The sequence below is a fragment of the Podarcis bocagei genome (genome assembly GCF_964188305.1).
Source record: "Podarcis bocagei genome assembly, chromosome: 4".
NCBI lineage: Eukaryota > Metazoa > Chordata > Lepidosauria > Squamata > Lacertidae > Podarcis > Podarcis bocagei.
The window spans coordinates 30,612,294-30,624,472 of NC_138128.1; the positions used below are offsets into that span (position 1 = coordinate 30,612,294).

At 44.5% G+C, this 12,179-nt stretch overlaps 1 protein-coding gene across 4 annotated transcripts in view; it reads left to right on the forward strand.

Moving 5' to 3' along the window:
- Positions 1 to 6: 6 nt before the first annotated feature.
- The window catches only part of COL4A4 (collagen type IV alpha 4 chain), an 85,852-nt gene continuing 73,679 nt past the window's right edge, over positions 7 to 12,179 (forward strand). The window contains exons 1-3 of one of the 4 annotated variants that reach the window (XM_081192514.1): positions 7 to 174; positions 8,323 to 8,495; positions 9,103 to 9,204. In XM_081192514.1, coding sequence (XP_081048640.1) covers positions 8,436 to 8,495; positions 9,103 to 9,204 — 162 coding nt within the window. In that variant the 5' untranslated portion in view covers positions 7 to 174; positions 8,323 to 8,435. Of the gene's footprint in view, positions 175 to 479; positions 772 to 8,322; positions 8,496 to 9,102; positions 9,205 to 11,942; positions 12,140 to 12,179 lie in introns of those variants that run through there. The other 3 variants (XM_081192515.1, XM_081192517.1, XM_081192516.1) reach the window with 3 other exon arrangements.

Genomic DNA, 12,179 nt, shown 5'->3' on the forward strand with positions numbered 1-12,179 from the left:
GGGGGAGAATCGAGGGCGGGGCGAAGCAACCCGAAAAGAGAGAGAAGCGAAGCGCGAGAGTCGCTTCACGCCTGGCTTGGCGGTGCTTGCTTCGCCGAGGCCGGGAGAGCGCGGCGGGACGCCGAGGCGGGGAGACGCGAGCGGCTCCTCAGGGCTTGGTCCCCTTGAAGTGAGGTACTTCAGAGACTCTCGCGGGAAGGGAATGCGTGGCGCGCGCGGGGAAGCGAAGGTGTCCAGGGAAGTGGGGCGCGTCTCGTCAGGCACCTGTGGCGACGTTCTCTGCGGGAAAGGGCGTCTTTTCCTCTCAGCCTTTTTCTATGGTGGTCCTTCAGTTTCCACCCAGGAACTTCCGAGCCCTAAAAAAAAGTCTCTTGGATAAAATCCCACCGTGATACTCCCCCTCCTCCCCCCCACGCCCCCGGCGGAGCAGGGATGGGAGGTATGAGGTGCAGTGCAGTGCAGCATTTATTTATGCTTAGACCTATTAAGCTCTGTATATAGTTTGTATAGTTGTAGATAGAATAAAGAAGATATTCTACAGAGCTGCTCTCTGAGTTGTTTATATACTCTGCTAGACTCTGCTGTGCGACGACTGTCTTCTTGTGGAAGTGAATCCAGTGCTCACATCTCTAAGCTGTGAGTCCACAGCACTTTGACCTGTTCCTGTGCAGAAGGTGGTCTCTGGAAGTGCTACGCAGCTCGCCTAGCCCAGTCGGGGCTGAAGTGGATGAGTCCAGTTGGTGGCACTGGCTCAAGGGCGATGCTGACAAGGTAAAGCAACATAACCGTCAGACATTCGCCTAAGCATCTAGTACAGCTGGCCGCACGCTGGGATCTTTGCTGGCTCTCCGGGGTTTGTTTTCCTGTCAGGCAAAGGATGAAGTAGGCTGTTGCCTGTGGGCACTTGGATAAAAAGGTGGCGGGGTGGGGGCGCATGTCAGGCAGTTTCTCGGGTCCGTCAACAATAGGCAGTAGCTGTCCCATACGGGGATCAAACCTGCAACCTAGGCGTTATCAGCGCCACACTCTAGCCAGCTGAGCTATCTGGAGGTACATAATTCACCTTGCGGAAGCTAAGGCGGTGCTGGACCTGGTTAGTGACTGGCTAGGTGACCGGCTGGGATCTACATTGATGCCACATCATGTTCCATGGCAGAAGAGAGGCAGGATATATATGCAGGACAATAAATATCACTAGGAAGCTTGGTATGTATGCTTACAAAGTACCGTAACTCTTGCACTGCAAATTGATATCTGAAGGGAGGCATCTCAAATATTTTTGCTTTACTAACCTGCATAGATATTCAGCTTTCTCCAGTGCTAGGGTGGGGCTGGCAAAGCACAATCTGAGCTCTGCTTCAGGCAGCAAAAAAACTTTGGCCCACCTAGATCCAGGAGGCACAATTTCCGCTGACTTTCTAGGTTGAAACTTTAAACATATCAGGCATACTGAGCCAATGCACGTGACATTGTTGGCCGATGTGGCTCCAATTAGTCCCAGATGGAATGGCCAATGGTCAGGGGTGATGGGGAGTTGTTGTCCAGCAACATCAAGACAGCACCATGTTGGCTACCCCTGATGTAAGTTATACAGGCACTAGGACAATCCTACCAAGGCAAACAAAAATTATATGGCACAGTCTTACACAGAGTGTGATCATTGGCCCATGTCACCCAGTATTGGCTATTTGAACTGGCTGTAGCTCTCAACGGGGTCTCAGGCCAGGGCTGAGCTGCTACTTGAAATTCCGAAAGCTGCATTGACTCTGGATAGCTCAGTTGGTTGGAGCGTGGTGCAGATATTGCCAAGCTAGCAGAGACTCTCGGGACAGCTGCATATTCCTGCATTGCAAGGGGTTAGACTAGATGATCCTCAGGATCCCTTCCAGCATCTATGAAGATGCCAGTGGTTGAACATGGAACCTCCCATTAGCAATTCCTGTCTAGCAGGAGCAATTCACGCACATGGCATGGTCCAAAACTGTAGTGCAAGCGTTACCACACCCATTACAGCATCTGTTCCTTTCCTTTGTGCACTATCACTAGAAAGTTGGCCTTGAAGCATGAACAGTCTGTTCCATCAACCCCATTTTCACCCCATGAACCAAATGGGTAACTTGAAGGGCTGGTGTTCTGGGCTGCATCATCTGTGGGGATTGATCCCTGCATACTCCTGCTTTGAGAAGGGGGTTGGACTAGATGATCCTCAGGGTCCCTTCCAGCGCTTATGATTCTGCGTGCACCTCAATGTGCAAAGGAAATATTGCAGTCTTTCCTAATCTTTTTGAAAATGGCTGTGGACGACGCTTGTGTGTGAGGCACAGAAGTGTGTCCTGAATAAATTTTTGTCAGCTTTTCTTCTGATATTTCAGTCTTCAAGGGAGATACTTTACAAGTAAGCAAAGTATGTTGAATAGAGAAGTTAAACCAATAGCCTCACTTTGAAGCAATTTATGTATAAGTACATGCTACATTAAAAGTGACGCGGGTGGTGCTGTGGGTTAAACCACAGAGCCTAGGACTTCCCGATCAGAAGGACAGTGGTTCGAATCCCCACAACGGGGTGAGCTCCCGTTGCTTGGTCTCTGCTCCTGCCAACCTAGCAGTTTGAAAGCACATCAAAGTGCAAGTAGATAAATAGGTACCGCTCCGGCGGGAAGGTAAACGGCGTTTCCATGCACTGCTCTGGTTCGCCAGAAGTAGCTTAGTCATGCTGGCCACATGACCCGGAAGCTGTATGCCGGCTCCCTCGGCCAATAAAGGGAGATGAGCGCCGCAACCCCAGAGTTGACCACGACTGGACCTAATGGTCAGGGGTCCCTTTAACTTTAACTTTACATGCTACATTCCTAATTTTACTGAGTTGGAATATGTACATTGGCATGATCATGTCTAGGAATTGAAATACCAAGTCAGTTATTGGTGGGGTGGGATGTGCAGTCTATCTGGAGGCAGGTCACTTGGGGACCGAAGTACATGCTATGTGTGCTGTGTGATCACACTGAATGTTAGTTTTAAGCAGGTGCTAAAGAGGTGGGTGGGTAGGGAGTTCTGATCAAGATTAGGCCCATGGCATGTGGGGAATTACCCTTAACTCCTGCATTGCAGTCCCAAGGAAAACATCCTCTCTCCCCAGAGCTGCTATCAGCACAGTGCACTTAACATAACATATAGCTTGGCATTTGGCTTTGCAGACATGACAGCTGCTAGGGAATAGCGTCCATTGTGTGTCTATATTTTTAGTCTGAATCCTTATACAGAACTGCTACTGGTCCTTTTCCCTGGAAAAGAAACAATGTGAATTTGTGTGCATAACCATCCCTTTGTACACCATTGTATCATATAATGGGGTGCATTATATCAGTGAGTTTTATGTACATTCTTTAAAAAATGTACAGCTCTTCAGCGTGCCATGTAACCTGTTAACTTGCACAGGCTCACATGAATAGTCCCTTATGAACATTAACTTTTCATTGGAATTTACCATGGGGCTTATAGCAGTGGCTGTTCCTTGGCCTTCAGCGCCAATCGATTACTGCCTTTGACCACAATAGCAGAAAGATTTGGCCTTGACTAACATGGCCATTGAGTTACCCAGTCATTTCCCTGCTCACAACAGATTGAGCTGTTGCAGCAGGTGCAGTAAGATGATCCTGCTGTCTTGTCTGTAAGGCTTTTTGCATTAACTGATCCAGGGAAAGAAGGTGTTACTTCCTGAAAACCAGCCTTGAGTACAAACTGGGAACGATGCTTCCATTTAAGAATGACATACTTCCAGTAGTCCCCTCCTCCTCTGTTCTATTTAATATTAAGCTATACTTGCCTGTGTTTTTCATGCTTATATTGACAATGCCAGAGTCTTATGGACATGTTATCCCACTGAAATCTAATAGGCTTAAAACACATTTCAAAAGAAGTATCAATAACTACGGACAGCAATGGTAGCATACTTTCAGCACCAGCAGATATATTTGTATTGGTTTGCTAAGTGCATCCACACACCATGATTGTGTATCTAGGGGAAAGCTGGGGTAGCCCACAGTTCGCAGTGGTTAAGTCTCTCCTTGGGATTTCTGAAGAAAGTGAGCACGGCAATGTCTTATAAGTAGAGTTCCCCTCGAAAATGGTCTGGAAACTGCCAGATGGTCCAAAATAGGGCAGCATCTCGAATGGGCCGGCCCCACCTTATTACATCAATATTTTGTCATCTGCACTGGCTCCTAGTTTATCTCCAGGCTCAGTTCAAAGTGCTGATAAAGCCTTAAAGAAGCTTGAAGCCAGGTTGCCTGAGGGCTTGTCTCCTCCCATACATCTATACTTGCCTAGGGTCTAATACAATATTCAGAGGGTCTTCTCAACTTGCTCTCCTGACACCAGTTGTGGTATTTGCTGCACTGAGTGAAGAATTTGTAAATATATTATTCCAGGGGTCAGCAAACTTTTTCAGCAGGGGGCCAGTCCACTGTCCCTCAGACCTTGGGGGGGCGGACTTTATTTTGCGGGGGGATGAATGTATTCCTATGCTCCACAAATAACCCAGAGATGCATTTTAAATAAAAGCACACATTCTACTCATGTAAAAACACCAGGCAGGCCCCACAAATAACCCAGCGATGCATTTTAAATAAAAGCACACATTTCTACTCATGTAAAAGCATGCTGATTCCTGGACCATCCGCAGGTCGGATTTAGAAGGCGATTGGGCCGGATCTGGCCCCCGGGCCTTAGTTTGCCTACCCATGTATTATTCCTTACTTTTTATTTTTCAGAAACACAATAACATTTTAGTCAAAATAAAAAAATTCCTTCCAGTAGCACCTTAAAGACCAACTAAGGTGCTACTGGAAGGAATTTTTTTATTTTGACTATGGCAGACCAACACGGCTACCTATCTACTACTAATAACATTTTAGGTTATTGTTGGTATTATTCTTTTCTTTTTTTCTAAATTTGATCTACTTTTATTCTGTTTTAGCTGTTTTTTGATGTTTAGGTTCTTTAGGTTTTTTATATTTTATGGTTTATGGTAGTATTCCACTATGTTTTACTCAGAGCAGAGCCATTGAAATGAATGAACATGATTAAGTCAAGTCTGTTGATTTCAGTGAGTAAAAATTGTGAACCACCAGGAGAACCTTTTGCTAACTGGTAGTAAAGAGATGATGCAAGTAAGTAACATTGTAGAAATCCTTCCTGAAAGATGTGTTCACCTCCATACTATGTTTCTAGTGCAATCCAGACAGATGTTGTGAGTAACAATGCCCATCTGCCACTATTTTCTTTTTGGAAGAATTAGACTGCTGTGAATATGTGAAAGAGTAAGTTGCACCCGCCCTCCTCTTCCTTCTGTGTAGACTCACTGGGACATGATTTTGGGGTGGGGAGCATAATAAATAGATATATAAGATTATACACTGTGTGGAGAGGCCTGTCTCATAATATCATAACTCATCCTCCGGCAGATGGAACAGACAAGACCAATAGTGGAAAGGCAGCTACAGCACATGCTATAGAGAGAAACAAGGGGCAGATGATGCTCATCAAACCAGGAAAGGTAGCCCATCTAGAAGAAGGAAAATTCTGATCCTAAACCTCCACTGCCTATACTTATTTGTGAGGAAGGCTTTGGGAATAAAATGAGTACCAAAAACTACCCTGGGAGGGACCAAACAGATATATTAAATCTGTGACAGAATGCATCTAACTTGTCTCTTTTATTTTAGCAATAGAAGCCTTGGGGTCCACAGAGGAGGGTCAGGAATATAGCACATGGGAATAGGGCTTTAACCTAAGGTTACCAGATTTTTTTCAATTAATCCAGGGACACTTTAAATAAAATGAAATAATTAAATAAATACTATGTTCGGGACGTTGATGCTGCAGTGATGGTGGTGGCGGCAGAGGGGCGGCCACCGCCTTGACCTCAACCGCCACATTTCCCTTTCCTCTGAGGCTTCTGTCTCCTTTTTCCATGAGCCTGGGAAACCCCTGAGTTGTTGGTTCTTCGGTGGTGGTGGGGAAGTGGTGCGCGGTGGATCAGGCATGGAAGAGGGAGAAGGAGGGCCGAGTGCGGTGGCAGCGGCGAGGCTCGGGCAGCGCGATGCCTCCCTTCCCATCGGAGCAGCCCCAATCCCATTCCTACTTGCATGTAAGCAGGAGGGGGTGGGGATCCCTCAGCTGGGAAGGGAGGCTTCCCGTTGCCTAACTGAGAGATTCCTGCCCCCTCCTGCTTGCACGCAAGCTGTGATAGGCAGCATGAAGCTTCCCTTCACAGCTTAGTTGCTGGGGTCAGGGAAGGTGGAGGCAGCCCGGAAGCTGCATCTTAGAGTCCCTGCACCACCATCATATGTGGACTTCTGAGCAGCTCCTGAAGCCAGCCAGAGCCAGCTGCTCCAGGCTGCTGAGACTGTTTTTGCCGGGGACATTAGATGAAATCCAGGGATGAAATTTGTCTGGGGACTTATTTGCAAATCCGTGTACTGTCCCTGGGAAACAGGGATGTCTGGTAACCCTACTTTAACCTTTCCCCTACATTGCAATTCCCAATGAAAAAGAAACCTCCAAATCTGCTGTGAGGTACCAGTGGAGCTGTGGCACTGTGGTCTCAACCACTGAGCCTCTTGGGCTTGCCAGTCAGAAGGTCAGTGGTTCAAATCCCCACAACGGGGTGAGTTGCCGTTGCTCTGTCCCAGCTCCTGCCAACCTAGCATTTCGAAAGCATGCCAGTGCAAGTAAATAAATAGGTATCGTTGCAGCAGAAAGGTAAATGGCATTTCTGTGCACTCTGGTTTCCATCATGGTGTTCTGTTGCACCAGAAGCAGTTTAGTCCTGCTGGCCACATGAACAGGAAAGCTGTCTGTGGACAAATGCTGGTTCCCTTGGCCTGAAAGCGAGATGAGTGACGCAACCTCATAGTTGCCTTTGACTGGACTTAACCATCCAGGGGTCCTTTACCTCTCTTGAAGCTAACAGCAGCTTCTTGAGGAGAGGGTTTAATGGAATCATGGTTTGGGGTAAAATATTAACTCCCCCTTGTCACCTACCATTCCTCTATTGTTAAAAGTGGGGAAATAGATGTGTAAAATAAAGTCTTATATTTATTATCATATCTGTTTGCTCTGAACTCTAGCTCATGGCTGAGGGGAGATTCAAACAGAGAACTTTTTAATTTGAAGCTCGGGCTCTTAACCCCTATATCAAACCAGACATGTGGCCTTAGCTTGATCCACAACTCAGTTCCAGAAACATGCTTGGATTCTGATAAATATTGGCTAGTTCCACAGAAGAAATACTGGCTAGTTTCCACGTGCCAAAGGGGCTTTCAGCTTGAGGTTTTCAAGCAGGAGCATTTGCTGTACGGCTTGATAAACCTCTTTTGGAACTGAGGTTAGTTTCGAAACCAGTTTGTCACATGACAGTGGAGACTGCTGTTTAAAAGAAAGTATGTTAAGAATCCCACTAAGCATGCACAAAGCATAATTAGAGAAGGTTTTAGACACAGGTCATTTTGGAAAAACTAGGAAGCTGCCTTATGCCAGATTTTTTTTTTGTCCTGTCTAGGCTAGTATTTCCTACTCTGGCTGGCATCATCACCCAGCAAGCATCCCATGATCCTTTTCTTTTTTAGCTAGAGATGCCAAGGATTGAACCTGGTACTTTCTGCACACAAAACAAACACTCTGCTACTGGACAATGGCCATCCCTATAAAGATGATGACCTACTGGGCGAGATTTAACTAATGTATCCTACTAGCAGAAGGAAGTACTTCCGCTAGCACAGCAGGGCTCCCCCTAATCTCTCCAGCTGTTGCAGAGGATTGAGAGGACCTCCAAAACAGCATGTGGGGGAAGGAGAGGAGATCATTCAATCAAGTAAGCTGCAATGCTTGTGCTGATGGAGCCATTGCCGCAAAACTGCGTTTATTTCCTCCCTTTGTAACAAACCCTTCATAATTGCTTAAAAAAATGCATCCCTTTAACCCTCATGAGATTTGTTTCATGGACAAATGTTTTGCAAACATCAAGCAAATCATTCTTATCTGTTTGTGTTTGTTGGTGAACTTGGTTCTTGAAAAACAAATTTATATTAGCCAGATAGTGGGATCAAAATACCTAGAGCAGCTGGACTTCATTCACAGGAAACCTACATGGAAAACAAGTGAGCATTTGAGCCATGATAATAGAGAGCGCAATTGATCATTTACATTGGACTTTATCTCTAGCAGGTTTTGTTGATATTTTCCAACATACCTCACCTGAAACATAATTTTTAAAATGTGGCATGTGAAGCTGAGTCATCTGTATACTTCTCTTATCATCAGATCAAGAACAGCAGAAGAATGTGGAACACGGTTTTCAGGCCAGTAGGAGCAGCGAGACACAGTCCTGATTATTGAAAATTAAATAGTGACGACTTGAACTCAAATGTCCTGATATGAACTGCATCCACTATGTGTTCTTTAAAATGGATTACACTTATTTTCACAACTGCATGGTAAGCATTATATGCCATCTTTATCAATTCCCTGAAACATTTCTGTTTAGATTTGAAGATGAGGTAACAGTGGTCATTCAGGGCAGAGGAAAATAGTAGAGAGTACTGATGAGAAGATTGTTGTAAGTACTCCAGTGGTAAGTATAAGGCAGGAAAGTCCCCTTTCATGCACAGAACTTTGCTTGTGGTTCTCTGGATCCAAGCATACAGTGTTTCGAATAGAGAACAAAAGGGGGCAGAAGCAGCAAATAAATGCTATAGAATGATAGGAGCATACAGTATTCCTACTTGGGGGATAGAGCAAAAGATAAGGAAAGACAAGGTTTCACTGTAAGCTTTTGATTTTGCACATGCAGCTCAGGTAGAGGAAGTTGTTCACAATGGAGTTAATTTGCCCCACCCTTGAGGAGGCAGCAGGGAGGTGGCATTCCCTCCCCCCATTCCAACTCTCTTGGGCCAGCTCTGTGCATGAATGTTATCCAAATCAAATTATGGTATTTATGAAATTATACAGGAGACCGTGAACATCATGGAATAGCCGCCAAATTTTTACCCTGGGGATGCTAAAGAGTTTTAAAAGTGCTTAGTTTTTCTCTCTGCTTTTTAGATTCCTTGGTATTTTAGTCAATTGGGGTTGAATAAATTAACCTCGGTTTTCTTATCCACCAGTTGGCTGATATTTGTTCTTTCACTCCAACCAGTTAAAGGGGTAAGTTATTTGAATCAAAGTTTCCTGCTTCTCTTACTGTTTCCATCTGTTAACAGAATACGTTTCCACAGAGATCTCCTTTCCCAAATGCTTCTTTTCGTATTTCGGAGGTTTATACTATGGGGTAACCAGCCTCGTATAACCAGCATGCATAAAGGCATTAAAATCATAGAGCTTCCTGCCATCCATAGCTACGTCACTTCACTTCACCTGAGAGGAACTAATAGGCAATCAAGTCTTTGTTTGTTTCAGTCTACTATTTCAATCTGGTGTGTGAGGAAGTTTGAGCTGGTTGCTCCTGCTCAGCTGCATGACTTTAATCAGCCGTTTTTTGTTTCAGACAAGTTGGAAACTTTGGAAGGAGCTTTTAAAGGGGATATCTTTGGAATTCACTTGGAGGGGCACATTTTTAAGGTTTTACAGCGCATATATATATATATATATATATATATATATATATATTTGCTTTCGTAGATTTTCACGGGTACAGGAATGCAGGTTTTGGTGTCTTCGGGTGTCTTCCCGTGTAAGAGTTGGGGTGTCTAGGCGACGTTTCGACGAGGTCTCACTCGTCATCTTCAGGCTGGTGCTTTCGGCTTCTTGTTACTGGAACAGAGCAGGATCTCAGTGTTTGAGTTCCTATAAATACTGTTGAGGGGGTGTGGTGTATAGCCTCCAACGTTCTGGGCAGAGAGGAAGTTCCCAGGTTAGTGTGCCTTTTCTTCTTTTGTTCATTAATTACTTGAGGGATATCTTGAGAGATTTCTTGAGTGATATTCTGAGTACCATTTAGGAGGGTCATTAGGTGTGGATTAGTTGCTAAAGCTTTCGTGTCTTGACCTCTTGAGCTTGTGAAGAGTTTTTCTGAGAAGATGGCTGTACTGCACTTAGTTGTGCTCTGGCTTGGCTTCGTGTATAGGGGCGAGCTGTGGTTTTGTGCCCTGTGCCAGCCAGATCTGTGTAGGGATTGCAGGGGGGTGCAGCATCCGGAGGTGCCACTATGGTTTGGCTACTGGATGGTGTCTGTAATTTATCTGTGGAGATGGTCTGGGTTTGGGTCTGGTGTGGTTGATTGGAGATGGCGTTCTGTGTGCCTCTGGTTCTGGTGTCGGTTTTTGTGGGGAGGGCTAATTTCCAGATGTCTGGCAGGCGGGACGTGTCGTCACGCTTGTTCATGTTGTGAGGGTGTTTCTCTATCTCGATGGCTTCCATGATTATTCTCTTGTGGTGATGTTCCATGTTAAAGAGCAATTTGGAATCTGCAAAATTAATTTCGTGTCCTGTTTCTTTCATGTGTTGGTAAAGAGAGGAAGTTTTTTCTTCTTTTTTGACGGCATTCTTGTGTTCTGCGATACGTGCATTTATTCGTCTGTTTGTTTGTCCAATGTACGTGGCTGGGCAGACTTTGCAGGGTATTTCATAGACCCCTTGGTTTTCTAACTGGATTTTATCTTTGGGGTTTCTGAGGATATTGGCTATTTTTTGGTTGGTGCAAAAGGCTGTTTTGATATTGTGTTTATGGAGGATTTTGCTAATTTTATCTGTAGTGCCCTTGATATAAGGAAGGAGGGCCATGCCATTGTTTTCTTCTGTGTCTTTGGGGGGTGTTTCTTTTTGGATTAGTTTCGTAACCCTGTTTTGCTGGTATCCGTTGGCGATTAACACATTTGAGAGATTCTGTAACTCAGTTGTCAAGTGGTCTTTGTCAGCCAGGCGTTTGGTTCTGGAGATGAGAGTCTTGGCTACGGAGTTTATTTGTGCAGGGTGGTGGTGTGATTGTGCATGTAAGTAGCGGTTGGTGTGTGTTTTTTTCCGGTAGATAGTGTGTCCTAGGGAGCCATCAGGTTTTTTGTAGATTAGGACGTCAAGGAAGGGAAGTTGGTTGTTGGCTTCTATTTCCATAGTGAATTGTATTTTGGGGTGTATGCTATTGAGATGTGTGAGGAAGCTATCTAGTTTTTCTTTCCCGTGTGGCCAAATTACAAATTATATATAATGTTGGACTAGTCAAAACAAACAAACAAAAACTATTGAATACTTAGTTTCATTTCAGGACACCAACAATAGAATAATCATATAAAAAAACCTCAGTTATTGTAAAATTTAAGGCTGTAGGCATGGATGGATTTGATGTGCCTGCAATTCTATACACACTTACTGGTAAGCTCAGCTAGATTTATTTCTAAGTAGACATTAATAGGATTAATAAGTAGACATTAATAGGATTTTGTTTTAAAGCTATAATTGCAAAATTAAAAAATGCATACTTAAGAATCAGTTAAGAGACTACTCTTGTGTTAGACTGTTTTAATTTATGCATATCTGTATTCTGTGCCCATAGTATTTCTTTTAACAGTATGCATTATAGAAAACACCTGCTGATTGGGAGCATGCATTACTTTATAGTTTCAGATGTTTAAAGATTCTCAGTTAATTTAAAAACTGAAGACTGTCAGTACATTGGCTATTTCACAGTCTGATGGCTGAGGAAAACCTTCACATCTGACATGGAACCGCAGCACATCTCAGGAGATCTTGGAATACCTTCTAGGGCAGGCATAGGCAAACTCGGCCCTCCAGATGTTTTGGGACTACAATTCCCGTCATCCCTGACCACTGGTCCTGCTAGCTAGGGATCATGGGAGTTGTAGTCCCAAAACGTCTGGAGGGCCGAGTTTGCTTATGCCTTTTCTAGGGCACATACTTTGTTCATTCAGGCAGATATTGATTGGTCCAGATTGGGTTCCCCACCCCTGCATTTTACCTTTAGAAAGCCATTTTCCCAGTTGCTAATTTCATGAATGGTGTCACATCTGTTTTGGTTCTTAGTAATGGAAGATTGCTTGCCATTATAGACCTTCTTACAGAGGAACCCATGGTGAACTTAGAACTAACCAGATGGTTCCATGGAATGCAGCTTGAAAGCCACAGAGTGGTAGTTTTCATTGAGAATTGTCAGTTATTTTATGAGAAAC